This window comes from Cibotium barometz, chromosome 51, assembly GCF_041138505.1.
Source record: "Cibotium barometz isolate CiBa-2024 chromosome 51, ASM4113850v1, whole genome shotgun sequence".
NCBI lineage: Eukaryota > Viridiplantae > Streptophyta > Polypodiopsida > Cyatheales > Cibotiaceae > Cibotium > Cibotium barometz.
The window spans coordinates 25,779,973-25,803,309 of record NC_141096.1 but is presented as its reverse complement, the minus strand read 5'-3'; the positions used below and the strand labels follow the sequence as shown (position 1 = coordinate 25,803,309).

General features: G+C 45.7%; 1 protein-coding gene across 1 annotated transcript in view; it reads left to right on the top strand.

The window, feature by feature from the left end:
• The window catches only part of LOC147609471 (alpha/beta-Hydrolases superfamily protein), a 71,245-nt gene extending 48,759 nt beyond the window's left edge, over positions 1-22,486 (top strand). The window contains exons 5-7 of the mRNA XM_086787485.1: positions 21,326-21,415; positions 21,693-21,793; positions 22,078-22,486. Coding sequence (XP_086643611.1) covers positions 21,326-21,415; positions 21,693-21,793; positions 22,078-22,215 — 329 coding nt within the window. The 3' untranslated portion in view covers positions 22,216-22,486. The remainder of the gene's footprint in view (positions 1-21,325; positions 21,416-21,692; positions 21,794-22,077) is intronic.
• Positions 22,487-23,337: the final 851 nt, after the last annotated feature.

The following is a 23,337-nucleotide window of genomic DNA, read 5'->3' as shown; positions in this document are numbered from 1 at the left end:
GCATTCCTCCCAGGTGTTGTATGTTCCGTCACTTGGTTTTCATCTGTTGTCAGTGCATCAGGTTTGCAAGAATAGCATACGGGTGGAGTTTGATGAGCATTTTGTTGCTCTCCGGGACAAAGCAACAGGCCAGGTGGTTTGGGAAGGCGGAGTGGAGAATGGCGTTTACAAGCTTTCAGCACTCTCTCTCCCAGGTCCTCAGGTTTGTGATGAGTGGCAGTTTGGTAATGGCCACCTAAGTGTGGATACGCTGCAGGTGCAGGCTTTCTGGGACCAGATGGTGGATTGCTTGCTAGTTGATGGCAGTAGTTGGCAGGAACTTTCCAGTACTGATGTTGGTGGTTCTTGTGTTCGTCAGTCAGAGGAAATTGAACAGGTAACTTATGCTCTGATGTCTGGTAGTATTCGGGACAAAGAAACTCCTGTAGTTGAGGATGTTCTTTCCACGGGGACCTCTCGGAAAGCCAGGCATGTGGTAGTTGATTACTTGCAAAAGGAGGTGGTTTCTCCAGGCTTTGTGGCTCCGGATTCAGAGGGGGTGGTTTACAGGTTTCAGAAGGCCTTGTGTGGTCTTCAATAGGTTTCCAAGACTTGGCTTTGCACCGTAACAGGTGTTGATTCTTGTGAGTAGTGTGATGCCTCTTTGACTCGGAAGTAGAATGGTTCATTGATCTGGTTGATGGACACAAGGTTGGACGGAAGCTTCCTGATGAGGCAGTTGAGCTCATGGTTGCAGATGACTCTTTGGGAGGCAGGATTGCGTATCCTGTGGTTTCTACGGCATGCGAAGGATCATGGACTCTTTTACACAGGAGGGGGATTGATGGATGGAGTCCGACTCCACGGTTGGAGTGACTCAGATTGGGGAGGAGATCCGGACACGAGGGGATCTACTTCAGGCCCAGGAGCAGTTTTATGGAACAGTAAGAGGTAGTCATCTTTTGCCTTGTCGTCGACAGAGGCAGAGTACCGGGCTGCTTGTGATGCTGCTTGTGAGGTGGTGAGGTTGCATTGCAGGATTGGGCTTCCACTGGAGGAACCCATGGTCACCCAGAGGCACTTTGTTCGTGAACAGATCGTTGTTGATGACATCATGCTAGAGTTCTGTTCGACGGAGGACAGTACGTTGAACCTCTTCATGAAGTTGCTATCGCAGGATTTCCTCAGGCGGCACCCCAGCTCCCTGTGGTTGGTTTCATAGCCAGGAGCTGAGAGGGGGTGTTAGAAGTCATCTCCTGTCTTTTATGTTGACACCAGGGCCTTTGTTGTGGGTGTGCCCGCCCTTGTAGGTGTTTTCTCATTTTTCCTCACTCCCCGTATTTTTCCCTATTTTTCTTGGCATGGGTGGCTGCCTTGTGATGGCAAGAGGACCCAGTTGCTGGTCGACTGCATCAGCACGTTTGTGTTCACATCATGGAGCTGGCCGACTGGTCTTGGCATGGGTGGCTGCCTTGTGATGGCAGGAGGACCCAGTTGCTGGTCGACTGCATCAGCACGTTTGTGTTCACATCATGGAGCTGGCCGACTGGTCTGGACAGGTCGTGGACCTTTTATGCTGGCCGACTGCTGTTTCCAGGCCGTGGGCTCCTCTGGTGTCCTGTCGGCTGTCCTAGAGCAGGCCGACTGCACTATGGGGGCCATATAAAATGGCCCCACACCCCTTGCCAGTTTTGTATCATTCCAGGATTCTTTTTGTGTATATAGAGCAGAGTTACACGCCTCTATCTCTCTCTCTCTTGTGCTGTTATTTTCTGCATTGCGTTTTGCTCTTGTTCCCAGATCTGGTCATCATCTCCGCTGCGTATTCTGACAGACTGATGTATAGCATTAAATGCTGAATAAAATCAGTAAAAATGCTGCGCTTTTCTTCATGGCTGGCTGGGCATCAGGCACTTGAGTTCCAAGAGGCTGGGCACTGATTTGGCAAGTACCCTGGGGCTGGGCAGCCTGTATGGGCTGCCCCATACCTGCCCTACAGCCATATAATTGCTTCATGTACTGTCGGCTGCCCTTGGCATGCCCCTGGGGCTGTCCTACAGCCATTCCATGGCTGGTGGGTTCAGCCAAGGCCTTCCTGGCCCTCATGGGGGTGGTTTCACACCATCCCCATGCCCACACTAAGACTTGGGGTAGCCCTATGGGCTGGCCCCTTGTTCTAAAAGCAAACCCTAACTATCTACACAATGATCTGGCATCTGGTACCATACCAGATATACAGAATCACTGACATCATTCCAGAGGGAGACTTACAGCGTGGACTGGCACTGTTTCATGTGCAGGACAGTGCACACATGACCTTGGACTCATGTGCAGGACAACGCACACCTGACCTCGGACGACTAAGATGGATCCCTGGTTGACTCATCCCGGACTGGGCTCACATGGGACGAGTTCACCATCCCAGATCGTGCACCTTCTTTACAGATATGTCTACGTGGCATCCAAGTGCGGGATGCACGTGACAGACCCGGGCGCCTCACCCTTGAACCCTGGACATTCTCGCCGATCACTCTCACTCCATGTCCGGTCGAGCCCTACATAGCCGGTTACAAGCTATGTGACAATTCCTAGGTAGCGTTTGTGCATGTAACAAAATTAGGGTTTGTGTCTTTGCATCATGTGCGTTGGGGTTTCCTGCCTCCTCAATGCACATATTAAAATACATGATGTGCATGGTTTAAGGAAAAAGGTTTTGCTGGAGTCATTACCAAAGTTGTTACATGTTCGGAAGTCTTCGGACCTCGTTAGTTTTGCAGAGAACATTCATTTGCTTTCATGCAAGGAAAAAGAGAGAGAAATAGGCACCCCATTGGGTCCCAATCACCCCCTCAAGGGTCCCCGACACGTGTCACGGATGGTATTTGCTTTATTGCTCCAATTGACTGAGTACCAAAGGGGACAGCTGAATGCGGCCTGGATTGGACCTGCATTTTCCTCGGTCAGGAAGATCACGATGAACTCACCTGGCCAGATGGCTGCCTGCGTTGATCTCAGTTTGCCCTTACATTTTGCCTTCGTACTGTTGTCCAAGAAGGCAATTAGAAGGTGTGTGCTTCAACGCCAATTGGCTGTGGATTGAGATGGCAGAATGAGGGGCTTGGGGCCCTGGTCGGCTGCTGGGCCTACTGGTTGGACCAGCCTGACTGGGTTTTGGGGTGCCAAATACCCAAGTGGGTTTCCACATGCCAGCCAGCCTTTTGGCCATTGGCCCAGCTCATGGGCTCCTAAGTGGGCTGCCCACAGCCCGATGCCTTGGCCTCCATGCATTCCCCTGCTCCATATCTTCCCCAGGCCGTCATTAGTGACTCCGAAGAGTGTTCATGCTCAACCAAACTTTACCTAGACCTAACTTACTCGACTTAGGTTGCCTGGTGTGCGACCAAAGTCTAATAAGCATCGGGGCACTCTGTGCATCATCACATTTTTTGCAAGCGGGTTACACACTGTGTGTGGGACTAGCACGACTTGAGGTGACTGCATTTGGTGGTACACTAGCGACTCATCCTTGGCTCAAGGGCTCACAACAATAACACAGTGTGTCCGGCTTTAGTTCCTTGCACTTGTCTTTGTACAGTAAATATATGTGGCATCCAAGTGTAGATGCAAGTGATAACCCCTTTTGCATCAAGGGTTGTAACACTTGGTATCAGAGCGGCCTAAACTGTAGGAAAGAGTTGTTAGGGTTAGGGTTTTGGAAGGCACACCAACAGGAAGCGTGAGAGAGAGAGAGAGGAACAGGTTTGCTCATATATTGATAATTATAAAAAGAGTACAATAGCCACATATAAAAGATGTGACCTAAAGTGTGTTCACATGGTCCGGCCATGAACTATGCCAGGTGGACCAAACCACTTATAAACCGCTATGAGTGAAACTAAGCTAAACTGGGGGAAAAAACCTCCACTAACTGAAGTAAAAAGTGCCCCAGTAACCTACTGATGATCACTAGCACTCCCCTGGGTGCATACACAGCATAAAACCCAACAAACCCCCCCCTGGAGTGATATGTGATCACTGTACATCATCCACCAAAAGGAAACAAATTCAAAGTAGTGCGGAATGCTTCGAATTTCGGACGTGGTAGTGCCTTGGTGAAGATGTCTGCCACATTCTGATCTGTAGGGCAATAAATCAGACTAATATCACCTGCCTGGAGTCTCTCCCGAACAAAGTGATAGTGAATCTCAATGTGTTTCGTGCGAGCATGAAACACAGGATTCGTGGCCACGGCAATGGCACTCTGAGTATAGATAGGTGTAGGCTCCTCCACTGAAATATCCATATCAGTCATAAGATGACGCAGCCATACACACTCAACGGTAGTAGTGTAGGCTGCTCTGTACTCTGCCTCACAAGACGAAGTGGCCACTGTGGTCTGTTTCTTGCTTAGCCAAGAAATACATGAAGAGCCAAGAAAGCTAGTGGAATGTCTTGTATCAAAATCACCAGCACAATCTGAATCGCTATAAGCATATAGCTGCATGTCACCCCCCTCAGGATAAAGCAATCCAAAAGACAAGGTACCCTGCAAATACCGAAATACACGCTTTACAGCTTGCCAATGTGACAATCGCGGGCTGTGCATGAATCTGCTCAATTGAGATACGGCATAATGAATATCTGGCCGCGTAGTACACAAGTAAATAAGGCACCCAATAGCCTGAGCATATATAGTGGCATCAAATAAGATACTGTCATCTTGTAGTGACAGTTTCATCCCAGGCTCCATAGGAGTGCTGATAGGCTTGCAATCCTGAAATTTGAATTGCTCCAGAAGTTTAGCAACATACCGAGATTGCAACAACCCAATGCCTCTGTTATCCTGCACAAACTGTATGCCCAAATAGTAGTGTACGAGCCCCAAATCAAACATGGCAAATGTCTGTTGCAGTATCTCTTTAAAAGCTGCAATTTTGTCATCATTTGATCCCGTGAGCAAAAGATCATCTACATAAAGACTGATGACAAGCAGATCTTTCTCTTCTTTCTTTACATACAAAGTGGCTTCTGATGGACTGTTCACAAAGCCTTGAGTGAGCAGGAAAGCATCTATCTTTGCATACCAAGCTCGTGGAGCTTGTTTCAAACCATACAAGGCCTTTTTCAGCCTGCATACTTTCCCTTCATGACCATGTTCTGCAAAACCTATGGGCTGATGTACATAAACTTCCTCCTCGAGGTCCCCATGTAGGAAAGCAGTCTTGATGTCCAACTGATGAACAACCCAACCACGATGTGCAGCCAATGCAATGACACTCCTAAGTGTCGACATACGGGATGTAGGAGCAAATGTCTCCTCATAATCAATGCCCTTCTTCTGTGCATAGCCCTTTTGCAACTAGACGTGAAACCGATCCCGTCAAGTGGGAAAGACTCCGTTGGACACCCACACGCTTAATAGCACAACTTTAAAACCACAAATTTGAAATGGACAACTTAATATAACTTGAAATTTAAATGAAATGAAATGGAAAGATGGACACCAGCACTGGGGCCGGAACGGGCCGACCCCCCCCTCAATATATGATATATTTATTGGGAGTATTTAATAAATACAATGCTCCATGGGTTCCAAGAACCAGATAATGTCCATGTACATATGAAAATTGTACCAAACAAATAGGCTCGAAGTCAAATTTCGATGTAGAAGCTCAAAGCAGAACGACCACTAGTGTGGTCCAATCTCTACGGTCCTGTGCTTTCACTGGACTCCGCGGAGAGCGCCTCACTGGTGTTCCGGGACCACGCACAAAAAGGCGCTCTCGTACTAACGCCTGGCTCTCCCGATCTCAGCACCTTTGGACCGAGGTTCTCCAATAGAGCTTGGACAACCCGGCACCGAACGAGTGTGGCCGTATAGGGAGTCGGGAATCCCTTATCAAAATTAACACAAAATACTTTTACTTAAATCTGAAATTCACTTACTTGTGGATGGCACAAGGAAATCCAATACCCAAGTGTGCAGTTACTTGAGAGAAACACCAGTTGTAGCCACTTGAAGACGGAAAAACGCTGCCTTTGAAAAAGAAGTGCAACATGTAGGGTACAGTCACCTCGCCTGAGGGAGAAGAGGTAATGTCTCGCTGACTGGCTGCTGTACACAGCCACTTATGTGCAGCCGCCTACTGTGCTGTGGGCAACCGGGCGAAATTGCTGAAGAAAGGATGTGATGCTAGCAGGAGGAGGCCCACGATGGCCTGCAAGAGGGACAGGCAGTGCAGCCAGAGGGTATGCTGTCGCCTGTAGGAGCAGAGGCAGCACGCTGTAGTTAGGAGCAGCCGCCTCTGTGCTGCTGTAGTGGCCTGGCTGCAGTGTACAGCCGCCTGGCTATGACCTGAAGAGGAGATGGCCTAGCAGTCGGCTGTAGCAGAACTGAAACGTAGGTGGCAGCCGCCTCTGTGTAAGAAACGTAGCCTGAAGCGTGTGCAGCCGTCAACAACGTTGAAGGAGATGGCCCTTCTTGAGAGCATGCGCCGGTTGTATGCAGTAGCACAGCTCCCTTTGAACAAGGTTCAACCGTCAACAGCAAACGATGCAAGCGTAGGGTGATGGAGGCGCACAAAATCCCCTTTTTTTAAGGTGATCGTGAAGCTTTTCTTATTAAGGATGGAGAGGGAGTAATCAATAAGTGCTGGCTGGCTCCCCACGCTTGCATGTGGGCGGCCAGCTCTAAGGGGGTGTGGGTAGGTGACCATGCCCACCCCCACACTCACTTAAGTGGGGCTCCCCACATTGGCCCCTAAGTGGGTGCCCAAAGGGGTGCCCACTTTTAAATGAATGTGAACACTTAACCTTATAAAACAAAAGGTTAGGAATAAAATAATAAAAATAACATGTGCGATATACTTACCAACCTGTTCACATGCACTAAAGCTCGTCCGAATACAGAGCAGACTTCACGACTCACTGGTAGGCGTCCCCGCTCAGTAAGTAACACGTCAAGCAGGCAAACACAAAAATACAAGTCATGCGAAAACAGTTTCAAGCATGCAAATCATGTGTGCATGTGCAAATAGTAACATGGACATATCTCCCGTTCATGGAACAAGTACAAAATATCTGTCGGCACCAAACTGGCACGACATAAAAACATAAAAACCTGGTCTTCCTATGGAGTGACAGTCCCATAGGTAAGACACAGTGCCAGGCACGAGTCTCCCTATGGTGTGACAGTCCCATAGGCAAAACACGGCACGAATACTGGCTCTTCCATGGCGTGACAATCCCATGGGTCGAACACAGTCCAGGTCATACACGGGTGGCACTGGTCTGGCTCCCGTCCATACGACACCATCCTGCTAACACACGGGTGGCACCAGTTTGGCTCCCGTCCATGTCAGCAAAATACTGGCCTCTTCACACAAGACACCGGCCTGGCCTCAAGTGAACGAGACGCAAAAACTGGAGATGGACCAAATGGTCGGCCAATTGGTGACATCCCCCCGGGCTTCTAAAGAGTTGACCTCAACTGAAAAGCCTCAAGATATGCCTGCAACAATTGTGGATAATCTACAAAATAATCCTCATTTACCCACTTGGCATCAATAGGCAAATAATTCTTAAACTTCACAAGGTATCTCCTGGAAAGCTTTCCTGTAGGTAGCTTTCTCTCCTTGTGAAAAACAATCTCTTCTGGCTGGAGGATCTCCTCAAGCTCTTCAATTTCTGGCGGATCTTCTGTGACAGGCTCTTCAGGATCTGGCTCCACATATTTCCGAAATAGACTCACATGAAAAGCATTGTGAATCTTCCAATGACTAGGTAGAGCAAGCCTGTAGGACACTTCATTGATCTTCTGAATCACCTTGAAGATTCCATAATAGCGAGGAGAAAGCCTAGGATATGATCCTTCGCGTCCTGGCCTCTTCCGAAGCCTAGCCTTCTCAAATTTCAGCAATACCCAATCACCTTCTTTGACTTCCATGTCCCTTCTATGCTTGTCAGCAGCCATTTTATGCTTATCCTGAGATCTTGCAATGGCTATCCGCACCTGACCAAAGGCAACATCCAAGTCACGAACATATTCATCAGCTGCAAAAATCTCATCCTTTGTACGAAGGATGGGTGGCAATACCACTCTGCCATAAATAATCTCAAACGGAGCCTTTCCTGTGGAAGCATGGATTGTATTGTTGTAGGCAAACTCAACAAGTGGAAGATACTTCTCCCATGCACTCTTTTGATCTGCCACATAACACTTCAATAAATCCAACACAGCTGAATTTGCAGCTTCACTTTGGCCATCCGTTTGGGAATGATAAGCTGATGAAAACTCAAGCTTAGTACCCATATTATCAAATAAAGCCCTCCAAAATAGGCTTGTAGTCCTGGGATCTCTATCCCCAACAATGGATTTAGGCATACCATGATGCTTGAAAATATTAACAAGAAAAAGCTTTACCACATGATCAGCTTTGATGGTTTTCTTGATGGGCAAGAAGTGAGCTTGCTTGCTAAATCTGTCCACAATAGTCCAAATAGCATCATTCCCATGCTGGGATCTAGGCAAGTCCATAATAAAATCCATCGTGATACTTTCCCAAGGTTGTGAGGGAATAGGCAATGGCTGAAGCAAACCTGGAGGCTTTTGCCTGTCAAATTTCACCTTTTGGCAAGTAATACATGCACGTACATAAGTCTCAATGTCTTTACGCATGCTCGGCCAAAAGAAATACCTCTGAATCATACGAGTAGTAGGCATAATACCTCTATGACCAGCATATGGTGGAGCGTGACATTCGTCCATAACCTTTGGACGCAAATCCTTCACCACACATAGGCAATTATCCTTCATAAGATAACCCTTGTTGATAACATAAGAGGCATGTGAATGACCAGCCATCAAATCAGTCCATATATGGCAAAATTCAGCAACCAAATGATACAAATCTCTCATAGCAGATAAATCTCCATGAGAGGCCACTGAGACTGCAGCAACATAAGGTCGCCTAGATAGTGCATCGGCCACCACATTTTTCTTTCCTGGAGTATGCACAATCTGAAAATGAAACATGGAAAGAAAGTTTGCCATTCTCATCTGCTTCTCTGAAAGCTTGGTTTGAGATAGAAAGTATCTCAAGCTTTGATGATCTGTCTTGACTACAAATTCAGCCCCAAGAAGGTAATGTTTCCAAATCTTTAAGGCGTGAATTACAGCCAAGAGCTCTTTCTCATAGATATCCATATGAAGCTTAGCATCATGCAAACGACGGCTCTCGTATGCAACTGCATGCCCTTCTTGATTTAGGACAGCTCCTATGCAATCACCACAAGCATCACATTCAACCACGAATGACTTGTGCAAGTCAGGAACAATCAATACTGGACCACATATGATCGCATGCTTGAGCTGCAAGAAAGCATCCTGTTCCTTTGAAGTCCATTTGAAAGCAGTTTTCTTCTTCGTGAGGTGATGTAGAGGAGTGGCAATCATAGCAAAATGCCTTATGAAACGCCTGTAGTACGAACATAACCCCAGAAAACTACGTACTTGATGTACGTTTTGCAATTTGGGCCAATTCCGAATAGTCTGTATCTTTGTAGGATCCATTGTAACTCCATCCTTGGATACAATATGTCCCAGATAATGAATCTCTGAAAGGAAAAATTCACTTTTCTTGGCATTTACGAAAAGTTTATGCTTTCGCAACTCTTCGAACACTGTGACCAAATGAGTTCTGTGTTCTTGCTCATTCTTGGAGAAAACCAAGATATCATCAAAGAAGATCCCTGTGAACTTGCGATGGGGTCGGAATATCCTATCCATCATTCGATTAAAAGTAGCAGGAGCATTGGTGAGACCAAAAGGCATTACCAAGAATTCATATAATCCGAAGGCTGTCCTGAATGCAGTCTTATGGACATCTTGTGCCACCAGGCGTATCTGGTGATAACCACTCTTCAAATCAAGTCTGCTAAAGCAAGCTGAGCCATCAAACTTATCCAAAATATCATCAATACGTGGAATTGGGAATCTGTTCCTGATGGTAAGCTTGTTCAAAGCTCTATAGTCCACACACATACGGAATGATCCGTCCTTCTTTTGAACAAGAAGCACAGGAGAGCAGTAAGGTGAGGAACTGGGCTGAACCAAACCTTTCTCTAAAAGCTCGTTTACCTGCTTCATGATTTCTTCTTGTTGTGCAGCACTCACTCAGTATGCGGGTTTGTTAGGTGGAGAACTACCTGGCACAAGATCTATGCGGTGATCTTCGGGCCTTTGGGGAGGTAATTCAGCTGGCAACGAGTCAGCAAAACAGTCTTTGAATGCATTAAGAAAATTCAGCCTATCATTAGATATAGCATCCACATTTTGATGATTTGGCACAAGACTATCACTCACAAAAACCAAGTACGCTGAAAGACTCTTTTTCATTGCTTTATTAATTTGGATGTGTGATACAAGTGGGATGGAATCCCCTTCTTTGCCAGCATCAATAAAATGCATGCGGCCTTTATGCATAAAAGAAATCATATTAGACTTGTAGTCTTTGCGGGGCTCAAGCCTATGGTGCCACGGCTTGCCCAACAATACATCACATCCATTCAGTGGAGCAACTAAGAAATGTTCATTGTCAAGGTAGCCCTGGATATGGATGCGCAACTTCCCTATCAAAGGGGTAACCTGCACCTCTTTACCAATAAATGCAGCTTTGGCTTCAATCTGGGTCCCGTGTTTTCAACCTCAATACCCAATGCAGCTGCCATTTGCATAGAGATGAAATTGTCAGTTGCACAGTCATCAAACATGAAGAGTGCGGGCTGATCCTTGATTTGCCCCCAAGCCTTGCAAACCATTCGCTCTTTTGCATCATGACCTGTATTTCCTTGCACATCAGGAACTGCATGTACATTAGCTTTGGTGTGCTTGTCCTCGTGCTTTGGTTTGTGATCTGGGCATTGTCGAAACATGTGGTCTTTGCTACCACAAGAAAAGCATTTTCCATCCTTGGCATATTGCTCTCTTTGCTCCGGGGTTAATCCGAATTTGTTCTTCCTTGGGCCCTGTTCTTTAGATGTGTTATTTTCAGCTTTACCACCCTTGTAGGGCTCCCGGAAGTTCTTTTTAGGTGGCTGTCCACCCTTTTGCTGATTTGGGACAGCCTTGTCTTTTCCCTTGGAACCTCCTTGATCCTGTTTAATCTTGAGCACTAATTGCTCCGTAGCAAGAGCAGAAGCTGTGAGTTGTTGCAACGTATGTTTCGGGTGCAATTCAATGCCCGATCGATATGCTGGTTGCAGTCCAAAACGAAACTTCCTCTTTCTTTCATTCTCAGTGATTTGCATGAAGGGAGTCACTTCCAGCAACACTTTCCAGAATTTGTTAACATACTGTTGCACACTTTCATTGTCTCTTTGCTCCAACCTGTCCCACTTTTGAGTGAGAGTTTGCTCTGCATTGGGTGGCAAGAACTGAGCATAGAATCTGTCTTTGAATTCCTTCCAAGTGGAGATGGGATCCTTGGTGATCTTTTCAGTGATCCACCAATGAGCAGTAGTCCCTTTCAAAAACATGCTAGCATGACGCACCTTTGACTTTTCTGTGAAGTCCTCATCGCTAAAAGCAATGTCGAACTGTGCCACAAATGCTAACACCTTAGAGGCATCATGTTCACCATGAAAAGCATCAAATTTAACAGATTTGTCACCTGCTTTGAATTCCTTGAGCTTCCTGGCATGAGGCTCATGGTCTTCTCTTTTTCTTTTCCCCTTATCCAACGGGGTAGCCCTGTCTGCATGGGCTCCATGGGCCGTCATAGAAGTTTCATGGGGCACGGTGGCATGTGCTCCATGAACTCGACACTCAGATGCATGTGACTTACCTGCATATGGCATTGTCTCTCCATGAGACAACTCAGAAGGCAAAATTTTTCTCGAAGCAGGCCTGTCACCATGAGATACATGTCTTGCATGCATGTGACTTTCATGCCCTCCATGAGCACTGGCATACATATATCTATCAGGCTTTGTGCCTTGTGGAGAGGATGCATGTCGAGAAGTGACTGTCACCTCTTCCTTTTGCATAAAAGATTTCAGTCTTTGGGATGCGGGATCTCCATGCTTCAAACGAGGTGGATTTCTGAATTTCAGCTCTCCGTCATCCCCCTCTTTGATATCACCTTTGCGAAGGAGATAGGCAAGTGCCAACTCCCTTGGTTTCTTGCCCACTTCCCGAGCCATTGATTCAAAAGTTACATCTACCATAGCATCAGTCTTCCTGGCTTCAATAGCACTTTGCAGATGGGGATCTTCATGCAAAAACTTTAACTCTTGCTCTTGAGCCTGCAAAAGTTTTCTCATATGTTCCATTTCAGCCCTCATAGCATCAGGCTCTTGTTCAAGCATAACTGTCTTTCCTGGAGACAGTTGACCCTTTGATTCACTATCAATAACCCTTTCAAGGGGCTTGTGTCTACCTCGCAGGGCATCAGACCCACGAGAGGCACTAGATGGACCCCTCGAATTTGGCACTTCCAAAGGGTTGCCTTGGCTGTCCATTGTGTTTTAAGTTTGCTAAAACCGGGATGTCCAGTACACAGGTTCGTTTCCCCACTAGGAAGAGGGAAACAACCGTGCTTTGATACCAATGAAACCGATCCCGTCAAGTGGGAAAGACTCCGTTGGACACCCACACGCTTAATAGCACAACTTTAAAACCACAAATTTGAAATGGACAACTTAATACAACTTGAAATTTAAATGAAATGAAATGGAAAGATGGACACCAACACTGGGGTCGGAACGGGCCGACCCCCCCCTCAATATATGATATATTTATTGGGAGTATTTAATAAATACAATGCTCCATGGGTTCCAAGAACCAGATAATGTCCATGTACATATGAAAACAGTACCAAACAAATAGGCTCGAAGTCAAATTTCGATGTAGAAGCTCGAAGCAGAACGACCACTAGTGTGGTCCAATCTCTACGGTCCTGTGCTTTCACTGGACTCCGCGGAGAGCGCCTCACTGGTGTTCCGAGACCACGCACAAACAGGCGCTCTCGTACTAACGCCTGGCTCTCTCGATCTCAGCACCTTTGGACCGAGGTTCTCCAATAGAGCTTGGACAACCCGGCACCGAACGGGTGTGGCCGTATAGGGAGTCGGGAATCCCTTATCAAAATTAACACACAATACTTTTACTTAAATCTGAAATTCACTTACTTGTGGATGGCACAAGGAAATCCAATACCCAAGTGTGCAGTTACTTGAGAGAAACACCAGTTGTAGCCACTTGAAGACGGAAAAACGCTGCCTTTGAAAAAGAAGTGAAACATGTAGGGTACAGTCGCCTCGCCTGAGGGAGAAGAGGTAATGTCTCGCTGACTGGCTGCTGTACACAGCCACTTATGTGCAGCCGCCTACTGTGCTGTGGGCAACCGGGCGAAATCTGCTGAAGAAAGGATGTGATGCTAGCAGGAGGAGGCCCATGATGGCCTGCAAGAGGGACAGGCAGCGCAGCCAGAGGGTATGCTGTCGCCTGTAGGAGCAGAGGCAGCACGCTGTAGTTAGGAGCAGCCGCCTCTGTGCTGCTGTAGTGGCCTGGCTGCAGTGTACAGCCGCCTGGCTATGACCTGAAGAGGAGATGGCCTAGCAGTCGGCTGTAGCAGAACTGAAACGTAGGTGGCAGCCGCCTCTGTGTAAGAAGCGTAGCCTGAAGCGTGTGCAGCCGTCTGCAACGTTGAAGGAGATGGCCCTTCTTGAGAGCATGCGCCGGTTGTATGCAGTAGCACAGCTCCCTTTGAACAAGGTTCAGCCGTCAACAACAAACGATGCAAGCGTAGGGTGATGGAGGCGCACGAAATCCCCTTTTTTTTAAGGTGATCGTGAAGCTTTTCTTATTAAGGATGGAGAGGGAGTAATCAATAAGTGCTGGCTGGCTCCCCACGCTTGCATGTGGGCGGCCATCTCTAAGGGGGTGTGGGTAGGTGACCATGCCCACCCCCACACTCACTTAAGTGGGGCTCCCCACATTGGCCCCTAAGTGGGTGCCCAAAGGGGTGCCCACTTTTAAATGAATGTGAACACTTAACCTTATAAAACAAAAGGTTAGGAATAAAATAATAAAAATAACATGTGCGATATACTTACCACCTGTTCACATGCACTAAAGCTCGTCAGAATACAGAGCAGACTTCACGATTCACTGGCAGGCGTCCCCGCTTAGTAAGTAACACGTCAAGCAGGCAAACACAAAAATACAAGTCATGCGAAAACAGTTTCAAGCATGCAAATCATGTGTGCATGTGCAAATAGTAACATGGACATATCTCCCGTTCATGGAACAAGTACAAAATATCTGTCGGCACAAAACTGGCACGACATAAAAACATAAAAACCTGGTCTTCCTATGGAGTGACAGTCCCATAGTAAGACACAGTGCCAGGCACGAGTCTCCCTATGGTGTGACAGTCCCATAGGCAAAACACGGCACGAATACTGGCTCTTCCATGGCGTGACAATCCCATGGGTCGAACACAGTCCAGGTCATACACGGGTGGCACTAGTCTGGCTCCCGTCCATACGACACCATCCTGCTAACACACGGGTGGCACCAGTCTAGCTTCCGTCCATGTCAGCAAAATACTGGCCTCTTCACACGAGACACTGGCCTGGCCTCAAGTGAACGAGACGCAAAAACTGGAGATGGACCAAATGGTTGGCCAATTGGTGACAAGACGGGCTTTGTACCTATCAATGGATCCATCTGCATGTCTTTTCAACTTATAGACCCACTTAGTACCAATGGCTTTCTTGCCTTTGGGCAGATCAACCAAATCCCATGTTTGATTCTTTTTAATAGAATCAAGTTCATCCTGCATGGCTTTGTTCCAATGCACATTGTCTCGTGCATCCACAAATGAATCAGGCTCATCATCATCCTGTAAACTAGCTACCATAACCATATTTAAATCCATGATGTGTGCATGCTCATTGGTCCGTGTCTCCCTACGAGTACGGCCAGCAAGAGGAGCATCTAGATGGCTGTCCTGTAATGTCCTCAAATACCATCTAGGTATATGTCTGACCTGTGGAGCCTGTTGCCCCATATTTGGCTCAACTTCTGGCTCAATCTCCTACTGAATTTCTGCACCACCTTCATGATTAGTTGGCTGCCCTGCACCCTCATGGGTTGGATCACCAACTGTGGAATGAAACTCCATAGGTAGTAGGCCTTCAAACACATCATTTTCAGCCTGATTTGCATCATAACTAGCCATGGATAATTCTGATTTTTCATCAAAAATCACATCCCGACTAGTGAATATCTTCTTGGACAGTGGGTCATATAACCGGTAGCCCTTGCTCTCACGGGTGTACCCAACAAAAATACATTTTGTGGCTTTATCATCCAACTTCCTCCTCAACTCTTTGGGTATGTGTGCATATGCAAGACACCCAAAAGTACGAAAGTGTGATACCGAAGGCTTGCGGCCATGCCAAGCCTCAAAAGGAGTAATGGAAACCAATGCCTTTGTGGGACATCGATTCAAAATATGACAAGCACACATAACAGCTTCCTCCCAAAAGACATGTGGTAGCTTCTTTGCCTTTAACATACATCTGGCCATCTCCATGAGTGACCGATTCTTCCTTTCTGCAACCCATTTTGCTGTGGAGTATAAGCAGTAGTATACTGATGCTTGATACCTCTACTCTCAAGAAAGGAATTCAACATGTGTGACACACATTCCCCCCCTCGGTCAGAACGGAGGGTCTTAACCTTGCATCCTGACTCTGTTTCAGCAAGTGCTACAAAGGCCAAAAATGCATCATATACCTGTGATTTCCGTGTCAACGGATAGACCCAGCATATACGAGAGAAGTCATCAATAAATGTAGCAAAATAGAAGCAACCTCCTAATGACTTCGTCTGCATGGGACCACAAAGATCACTGTGTATAAGCTGCAACTTTGCAGTTGCTCGTAGAGCCTGATCGCGTGGAAAGGAAAACCGATGCATTTTTTCCAAAATACATCCTTCACATACGTGATCTGGGGGCTTCTCCATAAGAGGTAGGTCTGTCAACATGTTATGTCGCTGCATAAGCATAAGACTACCAAAATTTACATGCCCCATGCGAGCATGCCATAACTCCACATCAACCATAGCTGGAGTAAGAGTGCATGCATGATAAGCGGACTGATCCACTGGCTGAAATGCATCCAACTGATAGAGTCCATGACATAATGTACCAGTAAGCATCAAGGTCAAAGCATTAGCTTTGTCTCTGACCATGCATTTGTCATCATCAAAGTTGACTTGCATACCACACTGTGCTAAAGAAGAAATGGACAACAAATTCTTCTTTATCCCTGGTACATATAAGGCATCTGTAAGGCGAAGAATAGAGCCATCAATGGCTGTGAGCTGAATCTCCCCAATGCCACGAACTGGATATGAAGCATTATTGGCACACTGAAGGGACTTGCCAACAGGGGCAGGGCATACATTACAAAACAAATCCTTGCGAGATGTAATATGCTTTGAAGCACCACTATCAAAATACCAAGTACATGCATGCTCAGTCACACTGAGTGCCTGTGAAGACCAAGAGGCATCATAACTGCATGTGTAGAAACAGTAATCCCTGTCTACAACAAAGGAAGCAGTCTCCGGAGGAGCTTTAGAGGCATCTTTTATAGACATCGCAGACTCCTTCTCCTTCTCTTTGGCAATCCTCTTCCTACACTCTGTGATGTAGTGACCTGGCTTCTTACAGTAATGGCATTTGCCCTTCTTCTTGGGCTGTCCATCACCTTTCTTGGTATCCTGAGATGAACCACCATCACCTGAATTCTGATTTGAACTCTTTGGCTGAAACTTGCCTTTCCCTTTTTGACCCGTCACAAATGCTTGTTCAGCACTTGTGTTCATGTTCATGTTCTTCCTGATTTGCTCTTCCTGACAAGAGAGCAACAAGTTCCTGATACTTTAGGGGCTCAATAGCATTCCTTATGCTAAGGTTCAAAGAGGTATGAAAAGCCAAGTAGGATCTTGGCAAAGAGTTTAAGATGGTGGATACAAGTTGTGTCTCAGGAATAATCTCATCCACATTGATGAGTTGCTCTCTCAAATCCTGCAGCTTGTTCAAGTGGGTAGACATATCATCTCCTTCATGCATCTTCTGGTTTTCCAGCTCTCTTTTCAAAAATGAGATCCGTGCCTCATTACGAGCAGCATACATCTGCTCCAAAGTCACCCATGCATTCCGTGAAGAGCTAGCTGAACGAATATGAGGTATAATAGACCTCTGTACTGACAATGCAATAAGGCTTGTGCATCTTTGGCATCCCATGTCTTCTGGGCATTTGTTCTTTGAACAGATTGTTGCTGAACCGGTGCCTGTGCCTGTTGTCCTCTTCCACGAGCACCCCCTTGAGGAGGAGTCTTTGGAGCCAATGGACCTGGACGTGGTTCATCACCACTAACAAAATCCCAAAGACCTTTTGCTACGAGCACATTTCTCAGCATGAAACTCCACAAGGAGTAATTCGTGCCATTCAGCTTGTCTTCCTTAGACAAGTACGTGAACACATCACTCTGCTGTTGATTTGCCATTATGCCAGTGCACAATGTTGTACCTGTGTATCAAAAAACCCAAAAAACAACAACCCTGAAAGCAACTGTACTCCACTGAGTACAACTGACCCAAATATGCTTGCACTCTCAATCCTCTGAATGTGCAAAACAATGCACCACTGACTGAGTAGAGCAACAAAAGTGGCTCACACAGTGCCAAAATGCCCAAAATTTCTGCACCCAAAGCCTTGCAAAAGCCTGTAGAGATTTCTTTGCAAGAAAACCTCTCTGTATCTGCCAGAAAAACTTTCACAGAAAAAACGCCCAAATTTCAAAACATGTAAAGCTTTAAATTTTACCCGTGTGATTTTGCAGGTACTGGTCGGCTGTAGGCTGTATGGAACAATTGTCCGGAGCAGTGTACGGAGGAGCAGCGGCGACTGTATTGCTGCAGGTATACGCAGCAGGTGCTGGTCCTTTGCTGTACGGAGCAGACTGTACGTTGTACGGACTGTACAGAATAGCAGACCAGGCTGTACGGGCAGAGTTGTACGGAGGGCAGAAGGACGACGTTTGTACGGAATAGCTGTACGGAACAGCCGGCGCTTGTATGGCCAGACAACGTGACTGTACGGCTGTCTGTGCAGGACTGTACGTGGGCTGGAGATCGGGCAGATGAGTGGTTGCAGCTGATGGCGAGCTGTACGGACAGGGCAGGCGAGGCTGCTCTGATACCAAAGTGTAGGAAAGAGTTGTTAGGATTAGGGTTTTGGAAGGCACACCAACAGGAAGCGTGAGAGAGAGAGAGGAACACGTTTGCTCATATATTGATAATTATAAAAAGAGTACAATAGCCACATATAAAAGATGTGACCTAAAGTGTGTTCACATGGTCCGGCCATAAACTGTGCCAGGTGGACCAAACCACTTATAAACCGCTATAAGTGAAACTAAGCTAAATTGGGGAAAAAAACCTCCACTAACTGAAGTAAAAAGTGCCCCAGTAACCTACTGATGATCACTAGCACTCCCCTGGGTGCATACACAGCATAAAACCCAACATAAACATGGGTAATTCCTCCTACCTAGGGGTACCTTCCCTCTTTCAGAACCATAGAACTATCAGATATTTGAACTCTCTTGTCATAAATGACCTCTGAAAGTGTTCATATCAAGACCATGTCCAAACTAGAACTCCCATGAGATAACTCTCCTATTGTACCATATCCTGTGCCAAATGCACGTGTGGAATTGGCTATACAACAGGTCAATTCTTTCTAGGGCTACACCTAAAACTACACCTTCAAGTCCTCATTCTCAAGTGAAACATGGGTTATTGTTGTTATAACCTCACTATTGGTCAGAGACTCTAGCTACGTGTGTGTCAAAAATCGGCATGCTGAAGGACTGGCATGGATCTGTGAGATAGAGCCTAGCTTGGGGGTGGTTCGAAGCATAGAACCTATGGCTGGGAGGTGAGGGGTGGTTTGTACTATTCACTTGTGTTTTGTGTTTAGGAGACCTTGGGGTTGCAACACTTACTAATAAGTGCACCAACACCCATCTGTATTTCTATGCACTTTATTTAATCCTAACATAAAGTGTGCCACTGGCACTTATTCAAACCTAACTACTAAAACCCCTAACACACTTCTCCTAACTCATCGGATCTGGTGGATGACGAAGGTGTTGGGGGCCATCTAGTGACTTTGAAGAGTGTTGATACTCACCCAGCCTATACCTAGACTGAAGTGACTTTTGGCATGGGTTGTCTTGTGCCCGACCAAAGTCTTATAAGCATCCAGGCACTTGTACATCATCACATTTTGCAAGTGGGTTATATTACCGTGGGACTAGGACGACTTGACGTGACTACCCTTGGTGGTACACTGGCGACTCGTCTTTGGACAATTTCTCACTACAATAACAGTGTCCAACCTCAGGTCCTCGCACTTGTTTGCATAGTTTGTCTACGTGGCATGAAAGTGTGGGATGCATGTGACAAAAGAGAAGGTTGTTGAAGTGCGAGAAAGGGAGACAGTGGTAGTGAAGTACTACATAGATTTGTGGAGGGATAGTGAAGAGTTACATAGGTCCAGTTGGGCCAGGACCTTGATGGGAAACCATTGCTAGAAAGAACGGAAACTGTGCACTCGACAGCAATAGGAACTGTGCTTGGAATGCTATTTGGGGAACAAGGCTGTAACATGCGGAAGCTTCGGAGAAGATCGGTAACTTCAATGCTCAGAAATCAGCACTCTTTTTGCGACAGAATTAATGCACAAAAACTGAATGAAGATGTGCTGGAGAGGACACAGTATTGGGTCCCAAATACCCTCTCTAGGGCCCCCACCACGGATGGTGTATTTACTTTATTAGAATGATGTGAATCTAAAAAGAAAATACAGAAATCTTGACCTTTCTTGGCTGAGAAAACTCTGCCCTTGACCTGCATTCCTCCATCCCTTTGCTTAGCAACTTCTTGGCTTGTCTAGCCCTTGAATGCTTGAGCTCTTGGTGAAAAATGAGATGAACTAATGGGATTGTGGGCTCACCTATTTATACTTCTTCTAATGAGCAGCATTACTTCTGTCCCACGACTGAATAATAGCGTTAAATGCTAGAAAAATCCCATTAAATGCTGCGCATTATTCCCTAGATGGCACTTGATTCTGGATGGGCTGGGCACTGTTTTTGCTAGTACCTCGAGGCTGGGCAGCCTGGATGGGCTGCCCCATACCTGCCCTACAGCCCAATAATTGCTTCATGGACTGTCGGCTGCCCCTGGCATGCCCTGGGGCTGTCCTGCAGCCCCTCCATGGCTGGTGGGTTCAGCTAGGGCCTTCTTGGCCCTCATGGGGGTGGATTTCACACCCTCCCCATGCCCACACTAAGACTTGGGGTAGCCCTATGGGCTGGCCCCTTGTTCTAAAAGCTAACCCTAACTAACTACTCAGTGATCTAGCATCTGGTACCATACCAGATACACAGAATCACTGACATCATTCCAGAGGGAGACTCACAGCGCGGACTGGCACTGTTTCATGTGCAGGACATTGCACACCTAACCTTGGACTCTTGTGCAGGACAATGCAAACCTGACCTCGGACAACTGAGATGGATCCCTGGCTGACTCGTCCCGGACTGGGCTCACATGGGACGAGTTCACCATCCCAGGTCCTGCACCTTCTGTACGGATATGTCTACGTGGCATCCAAGTGCGGGATGCATGTGACAAAGGCAGTTCTTATTGCAGGGTGATGACTGGCATATTCTTGCCAAGGAGGCTGGTGGATCCCCCCTCCAAAAAAAATATTATTCTCGTCTCTTGCAATGATTTGGCATGGCCGGAGGAAAAGAAGGCGTTGAAGCTGCTGCTCTTCCATGGGCATCTTGTGAGGGGGTCATGCATCTGGTGAAAGGCTCAAGGGGCTATACATGCTGTGGATTTTTGCAGGGAAATAGGGATTCAGAGTTGAATTTCACTTGCCAAAAGAGGGGTGTGGGTGCTTTAAGTGATTCATAGCTTTTGAAAGCTTCAGGGAGGCTTGCACCTGCGTGTGTGCAGGGGTTTTGATTTTAAAGCCATGCCGCCTCCTTCATAGCTTTTGAAAGACGTAGGGATGATGCTGATGGTGCAATAGATTCAAGTTGGATCATGTCCGAGTCATGAAATATGAGTGCTAATTTGATGCCAATTTTAAGTTGAAAAGAGAGGAGCCCTTCTAAAAATGTTTTCATGATTTAATCATAAAACAAGGCCTTGATCTTTTCTCTCTATTTTTCTCCATGCTGCAGCTAAAGTGGTCGTGGAGTTGGCAAAGGATGATTGTCTGAAAGCTGCAGTCTTTTGCCATCCTTCTTTTGTCACTGTTGATGATATCAAAGGTAAAGAACACCTTTAAAAGTTTTTTGTTTTTTTTTTTTTCGGGGGGGGGGGGGGGTGGTTGGGGTTTGTGTGTGTGTGTGTGTGTGAAGCTTATATATGACTGGCAAAGTTATAATGTTAGCTCCACTATCAAGTTGTGAAAAAAAAGCTCTTAGATTTGAATGAAATAATAAAGGGGTCTTTTATTCCATTTAATGGAGACCTTGCAATTGGTCCAGGAGTGGTGGATGCTAGCAGTTCTTTTTGCTAAAATCTCATACATAATGTTTTTCTCAGATGTAAAGACTCCTTTAGCGATTTTGGCGGCAGAAATAGACCATAGGACTCCACCTGCTTTGGCAAAACAGTTTCAAGAGATTTTAGAGTCCAAAAAGGAGGTAATTTTCACATCTTTCATTATTAACTGGATAGCATAGCAGCAATTTTGGAAAGCAGGGAAGCACATTTTTCCCATAAAAGCTTTTTTTTATTTCAAGCACTAGTCAATAGTTTTCCTTCATGCATGTGGTGAATGCCATGTAGAAGGGAAGGAGCCTATGCATTGTAATGCCCTTCAAAACAGAATTATGGGCATCTTAGTGCCCTCTTCGGACATGGGGGCATGTGCATGTGCATGTGCACACATGCTATTAGGAGGATGACTGTTGTTTCCAATGTGCAGGTAAAGAGTTTTGTGAACATATATCCAGGTGCGGTCCATGGATGGACTACTCGTTATGATGTGAATGATGAGAAGGCAGTTGAAAGGGCAGGAGAGGCTCATCAGAAAATTCTAGAGTGGTTTGGAGATTTACTTTAGAAGTGCAGGTGCTATGGATATTGGCATGTAGAGGCTGATGCATGCTAGCTGGGAGACCGCCCTTATCCATGGATACAAATATAAAGTAAACTTGTTCTATCTTTTGATGTGCATAACCTATAACATCATCAATGTATAAAAGGAGTAGATATACAAACCTTTGTTGGGTAGATTTATATTTGCTTTGGCAAACAATTGGAATCCTTTTGTGTACTCATTGTGTTGTGTCTGTTACAATTTCTACTTTTATATGTGTGGACATTTAATTGCATCTAGCTAGTTTCTTATTGTTCTTCATAAACTATACTAAGTGAGACGTCATATAAATGACTTATTTGTCTTTTGACAATCAAGATTCTTTTTTGGTGGTGAAATTTATCCTTGAAAATATCTCGAATGTGATGAAGTTTCGAAGCTAGTATTTAAGATGAATATATTGAATAGATTTGATAAGAACATCTCACATTACTTTGAACATTTATTAGCTAAATATGGAGTAATTACTTTCCAACTTTATAAATTTTCTTGATCTTACACAACAATATAAAAACTTTTTATCACTTAATTTAGTAACATAACTCTTTTACTTTGGATAGGTGCATTTAGTTCATTGAAATACTTTTGATACTCCTTGTTTCAAGAAAACTCCACTAGGAACCTGTTTAGAAGTTTTGTTATTATGGCAATTCCAAGATGAATCCACAACTTGAAGTTTTTGGTAATAGGTCACTAATTACCTTGATCTTGGCTTCATTCATATGGGTCAATGTCTTAAATGCCTCATTGCCACTACATGTGCTACCATAAATTGGAACTTAAGAGAAATAAAGGAAATCAAGTAGCAATTGCATTGCCTTGGCATTTCTTGAAGTTTCTCTAGGTGCTAAAACAAGTTTGAGTGCACACCCAAATTGTCGATAAATATTTTAAAGAAATTCTTGAGCCATTTCTCAAATGTAATGCCATCAACCTTTGGAAGGAGGTAGGGGCATTACACAACCCAAGAAACATTATTTTGAATGCAAAGATTTCCCTACCATCTTCCAAAGATGGTATTATTTTGAATGCAAAGATTCCCCACTATATGATAAAGGTTATATTTCATTGATATTGATGAATATT